A 21,546-nucleotide genomic window follows, 5' to 3' on the forward strand; every position below is an offset into this window, starting at 1 on the left:
AAATTCCAAACAGTTCCCAACTTTCGGATCTTCCATTGAAAGCGACCGCGTCTCCGATAAGATGACAGGAAAATACAATATTCATTTTGGAAGGTCGCGTAACTCGCGATAGCGGGACGTTACCGCGATATCGCGTGGAAACGTAAAGTATCGACGTACGATGTTCGCGAAGGTTTTTGTACGGGAACCGGTGCCTTTCGCGGCGAAAGGAAAAAGAAAAACACGGGCCTGCGCTTCTTCGTTTAAGCGTTGCTCATATTTTCGTTCCAGCGGTGTCGACCATTTCTCAGACTGTCTTTCCACCGGAGAACGATTACGGTGTACCTTCCGGCAAAGGTAGCAAGCCCCGGCTCGAAATAAGAGAGTAATTTGTCGAAGGTGGAAAACGTATCGTGATACGCCCGGTGATATGTATTTTTATGATAGGTGCGAGAGACGCGTCGACGAGAAATACGTCGAAGGAACATCTGTACGGTTCCACGATTCTTTATTCACGGTAAGCGATGCGAGGGCACCGACGACACGTAAAAACATTCTTCTTTCGGCCGCGTCGATTCGTCGTGACGGGCACCATGGCGGGCACAAAGCTCCACAGGCCATGGTATCGTCGAGTGCCGCTACCAATTGCAGTCCAATGTTCGTCGACCAAGTCCCTAAGATCTCTGAAATACGTCGAGCGATATTTTATCCTGTCGCTGCCGATGCTCCCCATCCCCACGCGCTACGCGATAGATCCGATTCGACCTTAAAGCTCATTCTCTTCTATTTCGCTACTCCTTCGTCGCTTCCATTTCCAAGTATCATAGAAAAATTTCCAAATTTACGACGGCACGAGAAAACTGCTTCATGGATATTATTGTCGGACGGGAATTCCGCCTTTTTTTTTTTCCTCTCGACATCTCTTTTCCATTCTTTCTTTATTTGCGAATATCCGCCTATCGATCCTGTCGTGTTTACTCCCGACGTTGTACTTGTGCTCGACAAAATATAAAAATAACGACCGTATCGATGGTATATAAACGTTAAAATCAAACGGAGCGGAGCGCTTCGCCTCGTTCCGCCCTCATTAATTTTATTTCGTTGCGTCCATTCGTTTCCGCGATACGAGATCGCCGATTCCACGCACTCCAAGGTACTTAGCGATTGAAATCGGAAAACATTTTTGACATCGATGAGCCGGAGGAAGATTGGCTCCGTAACGTATCGCGCGTACACTGCCAACGGCAGATCCGAATATGCATTTACCAAGTATTCGTATCGCCGTCGCCTCTAATTATCCTCCTGTTGGCGCGTGTATTGAAATCGCAAAGTGGAATTCCATTCGCGACAGCTGGACCATGCTATCGCGGCTATTCGGCGGTAGCTTCACTCGATAAGATGCTACGGTAATCTGTACAGCGGCAGAGATTGAATTATTTTTCTGCCAGAATAATTTTGCCATAAAATAAAAGCGGCGGCAGCGAAACTGGCGTGGGTGAAGTCGCTGTAGACGCACCCACGCCACCGACTCCGAATACGACTCCAGTTCCGACTCCAGCTCCGACTCCAGCTCCGACTGCGACTCCCACTTCGAAGCGATCCGCTCTCCCCGCGCCGTTTCCTCCCGGTTCCTTGGAACCCCCTTTTTCTTCCTTTTCCTTTCAGCCTCGCAGCTCACCGGTCGCCCGTTCACCGTTCGTCGTTCGCTGTTCGCATGGCCACTCAGCTCCGTTGCCTCCGCTATTTTCCTCCACGTTTCCTTATATTACATTCTAGATACGGCTGCGAAGACTACGCTGCAACTTGAAAATTCCTTCCCTCTCCTGTTTCTGTCAGTGAATATCTTATCATAATAGCTACCGAGCTGTTTTCTTAGGTCCGCCGGGCCCAAACTCTTTCCTCTATCGTGCCCGCACTGCCAGTTGCTTACTGCCACCCCCGTTCGCTCGACCCTTGCTCTTCGAGTAGCAAAAACCTCGCAAAGCTACAGCGTTCTCTCTCCAACTTCCATAAGCAGTTACGACCCCGTATCTTCGAGTATCGCGCACACGTCCACACACAGCTGCAGCGCAGCGTTTTTCCGTTCGATGCACACGATGCACACCGGTCGAATGCAACGCTGGAGCGTCTTCCGGTCTCATCGGGCAGACTGGTCCACGGGTACGCGTACCGTTCATGCCATTTCCAAACTTTGACTCGTTGGGTACGTGATATCGCGCCATGTGGCCACCGTCCGATAGCACCGCCACCGCTTCATTTTCACCGAACCGTTCGGCTCGTTCTCCGTATCGAAGAAGCTTTCTCTTTTTTCCTCTACCTCCCCCCTGCCCCTCCCCCTCCGCCTCAGCTCGTTTGTAGCTTCGGATTATTCCAACTTTTTTAAAACGGCGCCAGAAAAGTTTGCCCGGGTAGAGCGCGCGCAGACACATCGCGAGATTACTGCGATCTACGCTCGATTCAGTTTAGATAATTTTATACCGAATTTTTAATTTTAGGATCTATCCGGTCGCATTGCAGGAGCCGTGATTAGTATACATGGAAGAAATTTGATGAATCGGAATAATCGTTAAAAAATGATTAGATGAATCGGCGACGTTAACATCTGGTTTTAAATCTCAGAGTATCGGAAACTCGTATCCGCGATCCGATCCAGAAATAACGAGTAAATGTAGAAACAAGAAACAGCATATTTTGTTCATTGTCGATGTGAAACTAGCCGGCTGGAAACTTGTAACGTTAAGATCATTTCTTATCTTGGTGAACATGAAGAACCGCGGCACCGAGGTCTGCAGAATAAAGGAGTTGCAGCACTGGGTCGTGCAATTTTCTTTGCTACGAAAACTTCGTCGGGCGATAATACAACGAGAGCAGGTGCAACGTCGTGATGCAGCATTTTCATGACATGCTCACCAAACACGTAATTACTTATCTGGTAATTATTCTATATTAACGAAACCAATTAAAGTGTACATAATCCGCTACTTTAATAAGGTTCGCGGATCGCAACAATTTATTTGTTTTTTGTCAGAACTACCAATTTGAGTTATGTAGGAAGCATTCTCGTTATTTCTGAAACAGATCATGCATATTAAAGTGATAATTGCATAATGTTATAACGATAACCTCGTTGAATATAATTAAATTTCTTTCTCGTATATCCGACGGGTCTCTGTTTCAGCCAATCTCGATATTCGTATCATTGATTTTCTTTCTTTCTCTATTGTTCGTTATTTAATTTCACGAATCAGATGCAAGTTTTAGCCGGTTCTGCCTACCTAATCTCGTTGCTAAACGCTTTAAACGAGTTTCAGTCACAGTGGACTGTGAGGTTGACGAACGATTGATAAGCCGTTAGTTTTCTTTACCGCGAGCAGACAGTTTCTGTCAGTTCTTCTCGTTGTACGTTTCGGGATGTTATTTCGTATTCGCGAATAATTTATACCCTACCTTTACGAAAGGAAATTCTTTCCAATGGTAGTTATCGTTGTATGTAAGGAATGTTGTATGTATTTCTAAAAAAAAACATGTTTTTCGAAAGAGGTTTTTAATTTTCGGATTGGAAACTTGCTACTATATCCTTTACATGTAGAAGATAAAATAACGGTGACGTATTTCTGTGTTCTAATTAACGAATTTTCTGATCGCTTTGGTTACCTTTTACATCAAAATGTGGTAACTGGAAAGGGAGATGTTATAAATGCAAGCATATCGTTTTTGCCTTTTTGAGTCCTGAAATCTGTTCTTTCGCATTTTATGCATTAAAATCATAATTATTTTGTTTCCATGGAACAGTGCGATGTCTTTCGTCAAGAGACGCCGCAAGTTTCTACTTCCCTGTGCTATTTTGAAGATAATTTATTCCGACACAGAACCATTCCATAGATTCCCCTTAACGTATAACAAAAGTTAGATTATGAGAAACTATGAAACTTCGATTAATATGACTGTAGAAATGGACGAAGTATTTAATTATACAGACAGAACTCGAACGCGACAGACTTGCAATTATTATTCATAAAAGTGTTCGCACATCCTATAAAACAAATTCTCATTTGCTATATTTATTTATCAAAGCACAAAGTAACGCATGCTAATTATCTTTTATGGCAAAACGTGATATTATATGAAAACATTTAAACAGGTAAGAAGCAAAACATATTGCGTTTGTACAGTGTTGCCATATCCCATTACAAATTACGTTAACATTTTTTACTTTCAATTTTACGCTATATAAAATATTTTTGACCGATTGTCTGTCAACGGCCTGCTCTTCGGAAACAACGAAAGAATCTCTCTCTCTCTCTCTCTCTCTCACACACACACACACACACACTTTCGACTAACGTGAAAGGAATACACAACGCTACCAAAAGCGATAGAGTCCTCGCCTTTCCATCCCAATCTTTAAAATATCGATACAGTATCTCGATTACCGTGTCTGTAAACAAGAGCGAGTATACGCGTGTTGTCGATCTCCGCGATATAGACAAATACGAAATTAAAGTATCGAGTAATATGATCGATATGGGATCGTTGTAACGTCTCAATCTTTGCTTCAATGGCGACTAGTCCAACGGGTGAGGTATGCTTGGTTGGCAGCCCTGACTAAGGCTTAGGGACCTTATCTTTTCACGTTTCCGTCAATTCGCTCGTTCGGCATACTATTCAGCGCATTTTTCACAGCGAAACGTCGGTGTCCTTTTCATCGGTGATAAACGTTCGTTCCCGAGGAATGTTTACGGGGGAAAATTCTCTCTCTCTCTCCCTCTCTCTCTCCTTTCTCGATCCATCGGCTTAACATAATGCACACCAGCCCGGCGTATCATCTTTGGCCATTAGCCAGTGACAGTGCATCCGTTGACAGGAAATTGAAACTATGCTTCACCAGCGACTGTTCGATATTATATGCGCCAACAAGCTGTTAATCGCTGTCATTGCGCCATCACGTACGCTTTAACGAGGGCTACGAATCACTGCTATCGAATCCGCACCCGTTGTAAACGATGTGAAATATGTTTCCAGCTACACGAAATATACGCACCTTTCTATTTTACCGGGCTGTCGCGATTTTTCCATACCTTCCCTATAAATCCGTCGCTGTTTTTTCTCGATAGAGGATACATTCGAGTAAAACACTCACGAGAGAGAGAGAGAGAGAGAGAGAGAGAGAGAGAGAGAGAGAGAGAGAGAAACTAATTCTAAACGCAGTTTCGTTACAAATTTCGTTACAAAAGACTCGTTGTGGCGAACGTCGTGTATGCGACGGGTAGAAGCGTTGCGTGTAACGAGACCGCCTTTGACCGAAATTAGAACGAGAAGCACGCGAAACGCGAGAACAACGAACGAAACGGTATGACAGTCGGAAGTTGGAAACGGCTAGTTTCGTTCGTTGCAGGTATCGGCCGTCGTAACTCCTTTTCGAAAATCTGCGATCGTCGTGGTACGTTTGACAATAACCAAACGATATCATACGTTACACGAGGATGAAACGCAGGATACTGATTTTTTGCAGATCTGCCGAGTTTTGTGCAGCCGATCGGTAATGTGACAGCGGCTATTGGTAAAGAAGCCGTTCTACCGTGCACGATCCGGAAACTAGGAAATCACAAGGTAAGGGATTTGACGAAGGTTTTATGGGAGGAAAAAAGGAGGAGTGGGAGGAGTTGGCGTGGCTGTGGAACGTTAATTAGCCAGGCCGGAAGCGTAAGAATAAACGGGTTCGTTGGTTCACGAGTCGGCGAGCTCGAGTTGTTCACGGGTCACGAGGCGATAAAGGAATTGGAGATTTTCGGTAATCTCGTCGCAACAAATGGGTCGCGTGGATGCTCGTGGCAGATGTCAGCGGCTCGCGTCTTTTTGCCATTTCTCGTCCCACCACTGTTTCGCTATTCACCACCTACACCATCGCCACCTCTCCCACTTTCTAGCTCCTTCTTCCAGAATAACTTTCCAACAGTTTTCCGCGTGGAGAAGGTCGCGTCCCGCTCATTCACCAGGTGGAGATAAACCGAAACTTCGTCATCCGGTCGTACAGGGTTCGTCCAACGCGCAACAAAGCCCCGCGGAACTTCTCGCCAGGTACACAATTCATTAAGCTTGGCACTGGCTAACGAGAGAAAATTAAGCGGCGTTCTGTCGCGAGTGATTAACTCTTTGCGTGGCCGATGTACGTGTATTCGTATTTGAGCTTCTTTCGCCGCGGTATTTCAATTTCATGCGAATTAACGACAATGCGGCCGGTAACTATGCGCGGCCATCGACGCTTCCTGTGACAGATTAAACTTTAATCGACGCAAAATTTGAAATACCGTTAAACCTCGAAGCGGCGAGTGGTTCGTTTCGGCCGGCTCTCGTTTCTCACCGTAGTCTCGTACCCCTTCTACCCATCTGTACTCGGTCGCGTTTATATTAATACCGACTGTTCCTTTATCTTACGGTAAGGAATATTCCGATTGTTGGTTAGAGAAAAACGGGATTAGCCGGAAAGAAGGGTGAAAAGTTTTCGGTGCTTCGATGTGGGCGGCTGCCGTCGCTTTACGCTTTTTGCACAGCAACAACGCAAAATATCGGAGAAATTTTCGAAAGTTTATTCGCCGACGAGACTGGTGCCGGCGTCGGCGCCTAAAGCAAGTCTACCGATAAAAACTACGGAAAACAGTTAAAACAACGGTACCGCGATGAAATTAATATTCAACGGTTGGTACGGAAAGCGTCGTGAAAATTTCAAGCCGATTTGTCAACGGGAATGGGCGAATTTCGCGGCGAATCGCCGAAGGAGGGAAATTGCCACGAATACAACGTAGATCGTACACTTTCATCGCAAACGTTTAAACGGGGAATTTGCGGCACGGCGCCGATTCTGCTGGTTGCCCGGGGCTGTTTCGCCAACGAACGCAAAATAAGACGGCGTTTCATCCCGCGGCCCAAAAGCAAGCTATTAATCGACCACGAAGTTTTAGTCAGTTTATATCAACGAGATGAAAAACGTCGACAAACGGCGCCCCGCGACCAACCTCGAAATATCATTGCACGGAACGTCCGATAACTTTTCTAACCCGATTTGTTTTCGACGTATTCGATACACGTTCATCGGTATTCGATGTTACATAATCGAATTTCTGGCAGTGACGCGCGCACGAATGTTTGCATCAGCCGGAACATCGAGCTCCGTTTCCCCATCGAATCCTTTTTACTTCTCCGCTCTCTGTGACAAACGTCGCTCGAACGACCCAGTAATTAGAAACTAAAGTCGAGTAACGACGATGTTTTGTGCCCTGGTGGCCGTTTCGCTCTTAGCGTGCAGATTTTCCCAGCAAACTCTCAACGTACGATCGAACACGCGTTAAAATCCGTTTTTGCCCGCACGTAGTATGAGTCGCATCGCGTCGTGTTGCGTCGCGTTCCTGTTATTTTACATTATTTTCAGAGGGTACGCTTTTAACGCGTTCGTTCCACCTACGTGGTACGTTCGAACAACGTCGCGGACACCAACGCACCAGTACACCAACTACCGAATAATACTCGACAACCGCAAATTTGTATTCACGCGAATCCATTCTGCGAAACTACCGTCCTGGAACCGTAGTCGCGTTACCCTTCGACGAAACGACCCTGTACCATTTGGCCCTTAACCCAGGCCGATCGGTGCTTTGCAACCAGATCCACCCGCCAAGTAATATCGATTCTATTGTATACGCGACTTATTTGCCTCCACCTGTTTCACACCGCGTTATGGTTAATTTTTCGGTGGTCGGCGACCATATTTTGAAATTAGAAGCAACGATTCGCTAAATAAGTTTACGCGGTGGCGATCGAGCCGGAAACCACGGATCCCAACGTACTCCGATGAACCGCGTAAATGAATTCGTTTCGCAAACGACTCTGTTCCGCTCACGATTTTTACCAACATTTACTTTGGCTGTCGTCCACCATGCGCCCATCACGAGCGTTTCCTTTTGCCTGTGCCGCGGCGTCGCTTCGTCAGTGACGCGAAATAAAATAATTAAAGGAATTTCTCTTCATTGTTTCGTTGAACGCGAAAATTCTAATTTGTGAAACACGGCGTCGACGTCGACGCGTTATTGAAAACACGACGGATAAACAAGCGCGTCGATGAGATGAAAAGCATTGTTCGTTCAGAGGGAAAAAGAAGATGACGGAACAAGGTCGCTGTAGATTGTTAAAAGGCTGGCGAACGCTATATGCGAAAGAAAATTTTCACATATTTTCATTTTTAGAGGCAACGGTCGACCGACTTGTCCCGGAAACGTATTCTTCTCATGCAAATACACGGGCACATTGTGTCGCTGAGTTTTCACGCACGCGTTAACTCGCGAAATATCGCCGTACGTCGGCAGGCAAATAAACAAACTTGCGGGATCGGAGAACAATCTTCTCGCAAAGAGTTGCATGCATCGCGACTTTGCCGGGGCGACACAAAAGCCCGCACGTAGTCGCAGTTACCTCGAAGAAATCCAATTCGCAGGAATGCTGGCAAGTTTGCCCGAGCAACGCGTCGCCTCTGATCAAAACTTCACACGCGGCGCGCCGTTGCACGCCTTCCCTTGTAACGCGTTTCCCGCGGAATTCCTTTGATCCATTGTTGTGCTAACACGCGCGAATTTAAGGCGCCCCTATTTTCCCAAGAACGTTCCCTCTTTCTATTTCTTTCATGCTGCAGCTTCCTCCTGCTAAACCCCAGTTAACCGTTCATGAATATATAACGCGGATTTGCCGTGGGCCACGCTTTCCAGGAATCGCGAGAGAATTTTCTTGCAGCTTCGAGTCGAAAACCAAACAGGTCCGGAAGAAAAAAGAAAAGTCGACCGATCAATCCGTTAAACGAAATGGACGACTGGTTTCGTCGCGAGCAGAATAACAGGGGTGGACGGGGTGAATCGAAATTCGCCGCGGGGAAAACGTTTATTTCTAATTTGTATTCCGTAACACGCGGCGAAATAAAAGGAGAACGTAACGAATGAAATCGATAAAGGTTGGTTCGCCAGCTGGTCGGCAAGTTGTTCTTCTATTTACTTCGTGCAGAGTTCCTCCCCCGTGTTTTCTTATCCCTGTCGCGCTAGTTGCAGTCGATTTTTCTAAAGTCCCGCTGCGTCTGCAAGAGGAAGGAGCCTCGAGACGAGTCCGAAAGCTTTTAGTTTTACGCGACACTGTTTCGACCAAGTAAAACGAGGCGAATCGGCGAGACGCAACCAGCCAAACCTTTCTTTCCCTCTTTATTCCGGCTTTCTCAAAGCTGGATCAAGGAAAAAAATGGAAGGGGATGTTCCCTCTGAAGACCGAGGCAACGTCGCGCGAGGATACCGATCGTCGAACGCAGTCGTTTACACCACCACCACCATCACCACCGACGAATTTGAAACGCGTGTGCGCGACTTCAAAGCGATTCTCTTCTACTCTGCCAGTGGGAAAGACGTCTGACGAAAGTAGAAGATTTATGGCTTCTGAAACTTCATCGGACATATTTGGATAGAGTTTCTCGCGTCGTGAATTCATAAAGGAGAACGAAACATCTTTCTACGACCGTCTTTTGTCGACCAACAAATATTATGCAGCTTCTAACGCGAGATATAGTACCTGTATAAATGAGAATCGTTCGAGGCACAAGGAAATGGTAAGATGGTAAGCCGATTGTGGCTGCTGCCTATATATATTCGGCAGTTCGTCCAAGTTGCTATAAATTGAACACGTTCGGATCGGGACTCGCTGGATATTTTCTGTTTGGCGGATTTTTCGCGTGCGAGCAGCACGGCCAAAAAAAGGGAAAAGCGAAGGAAACGACCGTGACGTCTACGAGCGAAGATGAAAACAAAGAAAGAAAAAAGAAAAAAAGAAACGAAAAAAGACGAGGAAGATCGAAGGTCGAGGCATTTCGTCGACGTGATTGTAATCGGAATCGTTCTTATTCCCTTATTTATAGGCGACAAAATCCTCTCGCCGTCTATAACGTTTGCGCATAAAAAGCTCGTAAAAAAGGGAAAAAATACGACAGGCCGGTGGAGGTTCCCGGGGGAAATAGAATTGGTCGTGGCGCAACGAGAATCGAGAAGTGACCGATCGCGTGGAGATCCTCGGCGTCAATAAAAAATAAAGTTATCGTCTCTAGACGTTTGGCGCGGAAAGATTTTCAATTCAGCTGGCGATTCTGTCGAAACGGTTATCGCGCATGTTCCTCACGTTCGATTGACGCATCGTACGAGCCGTGTAATGATTCGAGTTTCAAGCAACGTAAACTGACAATGACGGGCGAAAAATAAATTAGCATTTAAAATGCAGAAAGCGACGGCTGGTTTCGACGCAACGACTAATACGCGTACACGTTTAACGCGCCACGCCACAACCGATCGTTCAACGCGCACTCGTTTCAACGTTGATTCAATTTCCGCGATGGAACGCGAAATGACGATTCCGATGACGATCGATCTTCCGGCGGAACGAGCGACGAAACGTTTGCCGCTCGAATAAAATAAATTACCATAGGAAAAGCCGCGAGAAGAATCGTGCGATTCGGTGAAGCTTGGTGGGCTGGTCGAAGCTGATCTCGCTGGAAAGATGCTGCAAGTTTAATTGCCGTCGCGTCGGTTGACTCGTCGTCGTTTTGTACGAATCGGTCTTTCACGTTATGAAAGAACCGCGAGAACGATCGACTCGGTTCCGTTTCATTCACGGATACGGAACTTTCACTTCCATAGGTCTGTCCTTTTATATCGTTGGATCTATCTCCGGATAATTCCGGGCCAAAGTAGATTCCTCCTCGGTGCTCGTTTTCTCTCCCCCCCACTCTTTTTTCTTTTTCATTTAATTACGTTCCACCGCCGCGTCACGTTTTCGATGACTCGCAATTAGATCGTCGCGAGATCTCGACGCGTATCGGTTGCTCGTGGATCAACGAACCGCGCGAACGCGATTTCCTTCTCGCTTTCTGCGCCGCGTATTTCTCGAATGGCCAGACAAAATATATCTATTTTAGATCGATTTCGTCGTAGGATTAATTGCGCGCTATAGGTTTTCACGGCCGATTTGCCCCGCAACTCGCCGTACATCTTAGTCGCGTGAAACGCGAGTGCGCGGAGCGATACGACTCGACGCGACTCGATGGATCGTCGAACCGGTGCAGCGATCGGCCGTCTCTCGTTTATCCGATCGTTTCGTGTGGATTCACTTACACCTTACTTGCCATCCATGACGTTCCATTTCTGATTAACACCGAAGTCCCGTCGACGGCGCGACGACTTTGGCAACTCCGTTTCTCCCCTTCCCTTCCTCTAGCCGCCGGTTTGCCGAAGCCTCTTCCTCCGCAGCCTGGTTCCCATCAAGCATCGATGAACCGGAGTATTTTCGGGTATGGAGTCGCTGCCAGACCGATCGAGGGTGTAGGAAGCAGAATGAAGAGAGGCAGAGAGTACAGGGGGTTGCTGTTGAGGGAATGCAGTCGGGTGGGGGCGACGGCGGTGAGAGAGACGATGGGTGTGAGTTGGCCGGAGTGGTGTTTCCCCGGGGTAAGCACGAGCATATACTTGCCCGGGGCTTATTCAGACAAATCGGTGATTGCTGCGGAGGCGAGCGAAAGGGTAGCTCGCCACACCACCAGCATCGCTACTACCACCAGAGTTGTCGGCGGAACCGCACGCCACCTTGCTGGAGCAACGAAGACAGGGGTTTTAGCCCGAAATTCGCGATGGAGCCGAAAAGAGAACGAGAAAGATGAACGGATATAGATAGGCAGAGCGGTAGAGGGCGGGAGAACGGACCGAGTTTTGGGAGACGGACGGAGAAGAGTATATATCTATATATATATATATATATATATATATATGTATATATATATATATAGTATATATATATACATATACAGAGAGAGAGAGAGAGAGAGAGAGAGAGAGAGAGAGAGAGAGAGAAAGAGACGTAGACGGAACGAGATCGTCGAGGTTAGAACGAAGAAGCATCGGAGGGAAGGAGAGCGAAGAATGATTGTTTCCATGATTACAATGGAACGGAAGAGGAAAAGGGACGGAGGTTGGCCTAGGAAAAGGGTATGGGGAGCAATCTCTTAGCGCTAACGTAGATTCGTGGCCCAGGGTCTCTGGAAATATTACACCGGAGGGGTACGAGAGTCCCGGCCGTACCCACCGGGGAATTTCGTAACTCCAAGGATAATGTGTGTCAGCTCCGTCGAACCAGTTCCGCAATTTTCCAAAGAAATCTCGCGGTTTGTTTGCCGACAGGGCAAAACGCAAAGGGCAAAGGGAGAAACGCGTACGGCCTACCAGCAGGCCCGTACGTCTCCGCGGATGCAATTTGAACACAGAGAAGACGATCTTCGATGATCGCGCGCGGCGTATTACGCGCGAAACAAAGGGATGATCGTGACTGGTGGTGGATCGCGTTCGAAGATCGAGCAACTTTTCGTCGGATAAGAAGTCGCGTTTCCTCGTGGGATGGTCGAACGTTATCCTGAATTAGCGAATCGAACGAATCGTTATCTTTGTCGTGGAGATAACGATTCCGCCGGCGACGTAATAGTTTCCGTTCTCGTTCTGCACGGGACAAACTGTTGTTCCCCAGTGACAAAGTACTTAAGACATTATCGATTGTCCTCGCAGAAGGAAGGAATTCAAACTTTTGCCCCGTTCTTCCCCGTCTATTCTTTTCTCGTCCGAAACGGTCGAAAGCACTACGATAGGTTATCTTCGTTCGCAGATTATCTCCGACAAAGACCACGTTCGATTCTACGGGGTTACATTCCACGAACATGTTTCGAGGAACGCTGTGCCAAGCTATCCTAATTAGACTTGCAATTGCCGCTGAAAGCAGCGACGATGGTCCGGCTCGTGCGACTCCTCTCGATCTCCCGTTCGTTTTCCCATGTATCTTCCTCCCTTCCTTCGAGCTGAATAATTTCGAGGAACCGATCTTGTTACCTACTACGAGAGGATATCGACCATCGAAGATATCGTGTCGCGATCGTACATCCAGACCAGGTGTATAAGGCCAGAGGCGGAGGAAGGCGAAGAACGCAAGTGGAATTCCGCGAAATTGGCGCGCACGCCTTCAAGAGTAAACGCATTAGCTGATTCGTAGATTGAACGAGCTAGTCGGGTTAGTCGGTTCCTCGAGCAAGGTACACGGTCGGATCGCGCGCGTACGAATGGTCGGTGTCGCATGACATCGTGTAACCCGACGCATACGGGCGCATAGGTAGACATACGGGATGTGCACGACAGTCACTTCGGATTAATTACCAAGTGCAGCGTTATAGATAACGCGTAGGAGATGCGGGAGTGGGCCGCGGGGCAAAGGGGTGCGCGATACGACGTTAAATTGAACCTTTCGTCAGGTTGATTCCCGCGGTGCCAATGGCACACCGGGTCGAGCTCGCCTAAAAGCAATTACCGCTACCGGCCATACGTGCGAACACGTATCGGTCGTGGATATACGTCGGTGCACATAAACACACGGCAAGACAGCAGGCTGCTACGCGCGATATAATATTGACTCGAGCTGTCCTCTATTCCGCGGCTGATCGCTGCCTGACTCTGTCGCATCCCCACGTCGCTGCTTTCCGATCCTTGCCGCCAGATGTTAATCTCCTTCGTTATCCTGACGCGGTAATCTCGACGGAGATTCACGTTTTTCCTTAAAAAAAAAAAAAAAAAAAAGAACAAAAAGAACGCGATCCCGTCAAAAGGAGAACGACTCCTGCGTCTGTCAGCAATTCAGTGGCGCGTGTGCCGTCGGATAAACAATTTTTGAATCGGCTCGGCAATTGTTTACGTCGTTGGATGCCCACCATCCAGTCTGTTTGTCCGCTTTGTCGTCGCTTATTTAACCATCCCTGCCTACCCCTTCCGCGCAACGTTCTACGTATTTGAATAGAAACGTCGATATAATTAACTACATTTACGTTGGGGGTCGTGCAATTGTACGTTTATCCGAGATGCGGAATATTATACGCACATATACGTACAGATCCGTTGGTAGTAATATCGAAGCAATTAGGATGGTAGAGAGGGATAGCGGATTATCTTGGTCGCGCGAACCAACGTTTCGCGAATGTATAGACTCGTTCCGAAACGGGCTTTCCATTCGACTTTTGATTTAAAGGCACATCCGCAGACGGATGGGGTTGCGGGAGGATCCGCTTTTCATAAAAAATTGTGTGTTCGCTGTCTCAGGTGGGATGGATTCGTGTGGAGGATAAAACGATATTGTCGATGGGTCAACGAACGGTGACTCACTCGCCCCGGTTTCTCGTCACACTGGAGAACGCAAAGTCGAAGAATCAAAGCCAATCGAGAGACGAGGAGGAAGCCACTTCGCGGCTTCATATTCGCCAGCTTCGGGAAGCTGACCGAGGCTGCTACATGTGCCAACTGAATACGAAGCCCATGTTGAGCCAGCTGGGATGCGTGGATGTCCTAGGTATGCCTAATTGCGCGTTATACCGCATTCCTACGGCTAGATACAGTTGGGTGTTTGCGGTCGGTCGTAGAGACGTCACGTACGCACGCACCGGTTTCGATTAGCCTACCTCGAGAAGGGGTGGAAAATATGCGCGCCTCGCCGCTAGAATACGTTTCAATGGGACCCCGACACAGAACACGGGCCGTAACGTTACGTTGCTGCTCACCCGCCTTCTATTCGTTCCACCCGCTATCCCTCCCTTCCCATTACTATTTCCCTCTACTTCCTCCCCCATACGCCATACATGCGAGCGCGTATATTACCAAGCGTCGTCCGCGTCTGGCAGACGCGTGTACGGTACTACGTATAAGCGCGTACGCTCGCGGTACGTTGTATCGTGCGTATACGTGGACACCGAGGGAGAAAGAGAATTCATGGAGAGTGTGCGTGTTTGCCTCGGCATTCAACTCGAAAGAGCGATCGGCCCGAATGGAATGAAATTCCTTTGTGGCCAAACACAGGAAAGGTCCCGTTTCCTTTTTTCTCGCCCTACCTCGACCAAACCTCGGCCCTATCTCGCGCTGAATCTCCTCCAGCCGAAGCTTGCCTGCCACCCGCCCGCCCGTTCGCTCGCTCGCTCGCTCTGCTCCGCTCGACGTACAGAATATTTGTCCAAGCTGAACGCGTGTAATTGAAATGGCCCCGTGCTCCTTCAAAAGAAACGAGATTTCATTGCGAAAATGTTCCTTCTCTGTTACCCAGGGATAGATGGTATTTAATTTTCCTCGGGAGCGAAGCGTTTTAACCTGATTTTGCCCAGTCAGACCCGCCGACAGACGAGTCGGTCCAATTTCCATGCCGGCTTTAGTACCGTCCCGTTACATCGTGCTCGATCTTTACGGCGGTCCGTAATTTCTACCGGTGCCACCCTCCACATTTCCACGCGCGTCTCTGCAAATACGCGACTCGCAAACCCCGTCGTTACGACTATGCACCTCAAAACTTCGACTTCGCTTCGCTTCGATTCAATCTTCGATTTATGCTGCCCTATGGAAACGCCTTGGAAATTTCAATCGACGCGATCTTGTTCTCGAATTCTCTCGTTTAGCGGCTTTCTAATTATCAACCGCAGCCGATCTACAGAGCCACGCGAATCCAATTTTGTTCTTTCAGTACCGCCGGATATACTTAGCACCGGCACATCGGAGGGCGAGGTCTCCGTTCTAGAGGGTGAGAACGCCACCCTCTCGTGCAAGGCCTCCGGAAGACCGACACCTCGTGTGCTCTGGCGACGCGAGAAAAGTGGTTTCATACTTATGAGGGGTCTTCACGATCCGCTGATACCAGGTAAGATATTACATTTTTATCTCGACTCGAGCACCCTCGCCACCGTCGTTCCCGATGACAAATAACCTTCGATTCTCTTCTTCGTTTTATTAATTCTTCGCTGCCCGAAACGTCCGCCGTGCGCTTCTCGAATATCGCTCTTTAAATATTGGCCATTCTCGAGCCACCGTTCTTTCCGAAAAATTCGAAGCTTCGAAGAAATTCGAGAATACGACGAAGTAACAAAGACGATCGTTTAACCGGCATGACGGTAATTAAAATTTCGATCGCAGATTCGTCGTAGTTGCATCACTTTCGACGACTAATTATCCAAGGTGTCTACGCGACTCGATTCGCCATCACGATCCGCTTAGCGGAACATGAAGACATCGTAAATTCGCAAACCTACGTGATGCCGATCGAAAGCAATTACGGTGGAACACGTCTCATCGAATGGAGATTAGTCTGTTCGGAACGACTTTCGATATATTTCCGTATACGTGCCTGTCCTCGTCGATTCTCCGAGTATCGTAGAATTTGGCGGTTTCACGCCTCCCTCGCTGTCGACGGTCGCGGTGAATACACCGGATGCCAAATGGTTCGCGTCGGACGCATTTTTCGCTTGGACGCGCGGCAAATTCGTTGATCGGTCGAGAGATATTAATGGGAACAAATTCTCGAGCGCTGTTGATAAATCGATACGCGATATTTTGAGTACGATCGACGCGACACCGCCTGCGACGAAAATATTCGTAGACCGAACGATAGGTGAATCACGCAAGCTGCATCTCGTTAGGAGACTGACGCGCTTTATCGGAATAGCGAAACGGCGCGTTTGCTCGATAATAATCTAATCCGGCGCGGTTCATTGATTTCGAAAGCGTTGAAAACGTATACGCGTAATTAAACGATAATACGATGTACGTATTATAACATCGTAACCGATAAACGATTAGAAAGTTTCTCGGCCATTTTGCCGTAATTTGCCCAGGAATTTTACGATAGGACTTTCGCGGTTCGGCCCTATCGATCATGAAATTCGCGACAGTAGTTGGCGAATAGTTGTCGACTATGTTTCAAGTTACCACGCCTTCGTTCGATACGAACATCATACGGCACGGGATACAGGTCGCGTTTCACCATACCTCGACCTTCCTTAAATCGTTCGTCCCGCTGCTCGTTAACGAATAATCGTGTAAACGATTTTCGAACGCGAGATTTAGCGTTGTAGTAGGCGGTGGTCTGGTTGTTTTAACGCGAACGACGTATTTCGCGTGTAATTTGGTATGCGTGCGAACGCTGGCACGCGGCCAGCGATATGTATACGAGACCTTTCAACGAGATATTCATACGACGCGAGATTTTATAGTGGACAACCAGTCCGGTGAGAAGCTGGAATTAACCAGGGTAGACAGGAGGCAAATGGGAGCTTATCTTTGTATAGCCAAAAACGAAGTGCCCCCGGCAGTCAGCAAGAGAGTCTATCTAAGGGTAAACTGTGAGTATATACTTTCAAATTCCGGCTAATCGATTATACTTTAGCGAGTATCGTTGGTCCGCGCTTCGGTAAACGGTTACACTCTGCTTCTTTCGATTTATTCGACCAACGACATAAACGATATTTCTTGTCGTCGGAAAATTCAACCACGTTTCGCCAAGCTAACCGTCTTTCTGCCCGCGCGATGTTTACGGCATTCGAAACTCGATAAAGCCAACGTGGTTATAGATTTCTGCGCGACTCGATAATTCGTTTCTTTATTCGTTTGCATAGGTTGGCAAACTTGTTACGTATTAATCGACTTTTATCATCCGTTGGAATTTCAGTTCCACCTAGCGCCAAGGTTCCCAATCAATTATTGAGTTCGCCTTTGGACACGGACGTATCGTTGATCTGTTTGATCGAGGCATATCCAAAGACGATTAACTTGTGGACTAGAAAGGAGCAAGTTATTATGAGCGGGTATGTATGTACACACGTCGAGCTGCCGATCGTTCGTGTTTCTTTTTCATTAACCCGCGTCGCGTTATCCCTCGGAGCTCGTCTAGATATCGTATGATCGCAAAATGAAATCGATTGTACGCGCACTGTAACGCGCATTGTAAAGTTAAGCAACGTGTCAACAGTGGTAGATACGAGATCGACGAAAGGGGACATCCGGACGAGGAGTGGAAGACAACGAGCGAGCTGAAGATAAGACGTTTAGAAAAAACGGATTTAGGAGAGTACACGTGTTCAGCGTCCTCAAGCATGGGGAAAGCCGAGGCTACCCTTAGGGTGTACGGTGAGTCGACATATGCGATCGAACGTGTCATTTTTCCACGCTCGCTAGATTTCACCTTCCATTCCAGTTATATACGTGAACATTTTCTTTGACATCCGTCACTCGATGTTTCTCGTCCCAGCCAGTGTTTGCGTTCTTGCGTTCGCCTATACCAGTCACGGACAACACCGATTTCGTCGGCCACGATTTGTCTCTGTCGACCGTAAGATCGTTCACGCTGGCCGACGAGGTAGTTGAACCGGTGGCTGATTTTCCTCGTAAAAAATTGATACAAAGCTCGGTCTTACACGGTATTCTCTTAGATTAACGAAGTCGGATTCTTCCGCCTGTTTTCGCTATACAACTCAGGGGAATTGTTTTCAGAAATTGAACGAGCAACTCCACCCACCCGGACTACCTTGGCAAACTCGAACAAATCGAGCAATCGAGGGAAATCGAAGTTCGCTCAGGTCACGACGATAAATCGAATTTTTCATCAGATGAGCACACCGGCGATGCAGAAGAGTACCGCGAGAATCGTTTACAGCAAGCACATGACGACCTCGACGACGGTGGATCCACGGGCGCCTTTCATCAAAGACAAGAACTTGTTTAAGAATCGCGACACCCCGAACGTGAGAAATTGTGCCAACGCGAAGAAACTCAGCGATACGCGGATTTACGCGGTCTGCTTACTGTTCTTCCTGACCCTACGGTAAACGTTCGCAACGAACGTATACGCGGCGAAAGCTCTGTTAACGGATTGAGCGAGCGAAAAGCTACTGCAAGTTGTTCGCTCGCGGTTCACGCGTGATGGCACGCAAGGGAAACGAACGAACGAATCGGAAATCTTGCGGCTAGACAAACACCGTGATCTGACCACGATATCTCTGAACAAACGATAGAGAGAAGAAATCGTGACTCCCAAGTATTAATCGAACAAAAGCAAGTTCTTATTGCGTTTGAAACGAGCACGAATTGCTAGTAAATAGACGATACAGCGAACAAATCGATCTCTCTCTTGTCGCGGACAAACACCGCGGTGAATACTGTTGCGAATTTTAAAAGATAAATGCTTACGAATGTATTTTTTATGACCCTTTTATCCGTTTTGGAATGCGGGGAAAAGAGTAAAGTCGTGAGCGAAGTGTGTTCTTTAGTTGAACTAAATGTAACATTGTCGAGTATTTTTTTAACAACGAACGAAGCAAAAGGAATACAAGGTTTCCCATTGGAATTATTATTTCCGATTTGTGGAGTTATTAGGAGTAACGATGTAATTTTTATAACGTTAGCGTCGAAAGCCTTACACAAGCAGGGTGTCTATCTCAAGTGGGCCACCAGTGTCATTCACGAGATCATCGTTCGACAAAATACGACTAAAAATTGATACTTTCAATCGATTACCCACACTTCGAAATTATTTCAATAATGGCATTGGCGATCCAATTAAAATGAACATCCCTTATGATATCTTTACGCCGTAATAATTCTTATCAACGATTAATTGTATCTCCACGTTCTGCGAGACTCGCGGTTTGTCGTGAATCACCGCTCCTTAATCAACTATTCGATTATACTCGAACACAGACAAATAATTAGCATACTAATTTGTACGTAAGGGGTAATAAGATAATATCTTTATTTATCGGTACGATAACAGAGTGAACTGAGATCGTAAGTGGCATCTTAACGAACGTTAAACACGTCATATCTAAGATTCATATCCGTAGGGCGTATAGTACCGTACTATATATTTTAGAAAGATACTAGACCTTACTTTTCTTATTTTACGTATTTTTTTAATTACCCGTAGGCAAGTAACGTACCTCATATGCCAACGATTAAACAAGACCACAATTATAAATATAATCGATGTGGTTAACTGCGAGGAATCAACTGACGCGATCATCGAATTTCGCGATTTCTGAACGTTCTACGTTATCTATCGGATAACGATTATTCGTTGTATTATTTAGCGTCTCTTCGTTTTCTTTTCTTTTCTTTCCTTTTATGCAAACGTGTATATAAACGAACAACGCAGTCTCTCTTTAGCGTAACGATCGTTTGCGATAATATCGAAGAAATATTTTTCTTTCAAGGAATCGACAATAATCGTTCCTAATAAGTTGTGTGTGCTTTGCATCATTTTTTTAATGTTCCTCGCAAAACCGCAAATCATATGTTACTCTGTAATTACAATCTGTGTACGAAATGGTGCGACTAGAAAGGCTCGATGTTCTTTAGCACATAAAATTTTCAAACCGAGAGTGTCGGAGCTTTCTTCTGGTACTATTACTGTCATAAATGTCTTCTATTACAGAGTACAAATTTTAGTCACGATGCGTGGTTTATTGTCATTGAAATAGTAGCATATCCGCGAAATAAACAGAACGACACACGTGTTAAATATATCTATTTAACAAATATTGTATATCGTAAAACACTGCTCAATATAACGACTCTACAATAACTATAATAAAAAAATGTTGTTGTTTATAGAAAAAAAAAGTATATTATGAAAATATGGTGAGAAAATGTGCTCAAATTGGATAATTATATAGCTTTGGAGAAACCAACATGTTGACAAATAAAACATACCGTGCAAGTAGCCAAAATACTAATTATTTCCTTTCATTTTAGGTTAAACTTAAGCTTATTTACATTAAAATCCATTACATCTGTAATTAGTATAAAATTATACGTAATTGATTGAAATATTTTTTGATAGTTTGTAATTCCTATGTAAATATTAAGACCAAAATAAGATATTGAAAGCCATAAAAAGGCAACCCACTGCCACGTATGGACTTTTTCTCTCACCAATCCTGGCACACTTCCAAAGAGTACCTTGAAAACTAATTATTACACGTTAGTATCAATGTATATATACATCATATTCTTTAAAGTCGACAAAATATACATACCCAACTTTTCCTAATCGACTGTCCAATAAACTGGGTACAATAGATCTAACGTAAGTACAGGTACATATCAATAGCAAAATAACTGTCAGCAAACTCTGGAAATTAAATAGGGCAGACTGCGTGTCCAACCCCGTAAATAAACTTTAGAAAAAATTGCTCGATTTAGAGAACTCTGTATAAGTATCAAAGAGGTTATGACAAAAGTCACCGGTTGTTTATAGTCATGTATTCGACTATTCACAATATATACATTTTATATTTTACGAATCCACGATCTTACCATTACGATTTATGAACGGTGATCAATTGTTATATAAAATTGTTATACAAAGTCAATTTCCATACGAATGACATTTACTTTAACTACTGACTAAATGCAGACCAAAACTACGATCAAAACTATAACACAAAAATTTGCTATGATAAAAGGCGAATACGCAACAAACGAAAAAGATTCAAGAAGGAACTAGTAGCTGTTTGGTGAACAAATGTAAAAAAATCTACCAAAATTTATTCTAAATTAAATTGTCTTCATGTTACGATTTACAGAAAAATTAACATTTATTACGAGAATAGTGTTATATTTAATATAATACGAACAATTCTTATTATCGAGACATTGGCTATCTATA

At 45.9% G+C, this 21,546-nt stretch overlaps 2 protein-coding genes across 2 annotated transcripts in view; one reads left to right on the top strand and one right to left on the bottom strand.

Moving 5' to 3' along the window:
- Positions 1-19,391, top strand: part of LOC138180750 (lachesin) — a 34,486-nt gene extending 15,095 nt beyond the window's left edge. The window contains exons 3-9 of the mRNA XM_069114883.1: positions 5,492-5,589; positions 14,172-14,418; positions 15,574-15,747; positions 17,096-17,224; positions 17,551-17,686; positions 17,851-18,008; positions 18,372-19,391. Coding sequence (XP_068970984.1) covers positions 5,492-5,589; positions 14,172-14,418; positions 15,574-15,747; positions 17,096-17,224; positions 17,551-17,686; positions 17,851-18,008; positions 18,372-18,706 — 1,277 coding nt within the window. The 3' untranslated portion in view covers positions 18,707-19,391. The remainder of the gene's footprint in view (positions 1-5,491; positions 5,590-14,171; positions 14,419-15,573; positions 15,748-17,095; positions 17,225-17,550; positions 17,687-17,850; positions 18,009-18,371) is intronic.
- Positions 19,392-20,592: 1,201 nt separating this feature from the next.
- Positions 20,593-21,348, bottom strand: ksh (transmembrane protein 167A-like protein ksh). Its single transcript, XM_069114899.1, has 3 exons — positions 21,195-21,348; positions 20,915-21,030; positions 20,593-20,845 (listed from the first exon to the last, which is right to left on the bottom strand). Exons 1-3 carry the CDS (start codon positions 21,195-21,197, stop codon positions 20,740-20,742), a joined length of 225 nt encoding a protein of 74 aa, XP_068971000.1. The 5' UTR covers positions 21,198-21,348; the 3' UTR covers positions 20,593-20,739.
- Positions 21,349-21,546: the final 198 nt, after the last annotated feature.

This window comes from Bombus flavifrons, chromosome 6, assembly GCF_040668555.2.
Source record: "Bombus flavifrons isolate JBK064 chromosome 6, iyBomFlav1_principal, whole genome shotgun sequence".
Taxonomy (NCBI): Eukaryota; Metazoa; Arthropoda; class Insecta; order Hymenoptera; family Apidae; genus Bombus; species Bombus flavifrons.

Bases quoted from the DNA above. Each gene is read 5' to 3' on its own strand.
- ksh (XM_069114899.1), bottom strand. The intron at 20,846-20,914 runs GTATGTATATTT...TGTAATAATTAG, and splicing joins AGTCGATTAGGAAAAGTTGG to TTTTCAAGGTACTCTTTGGA.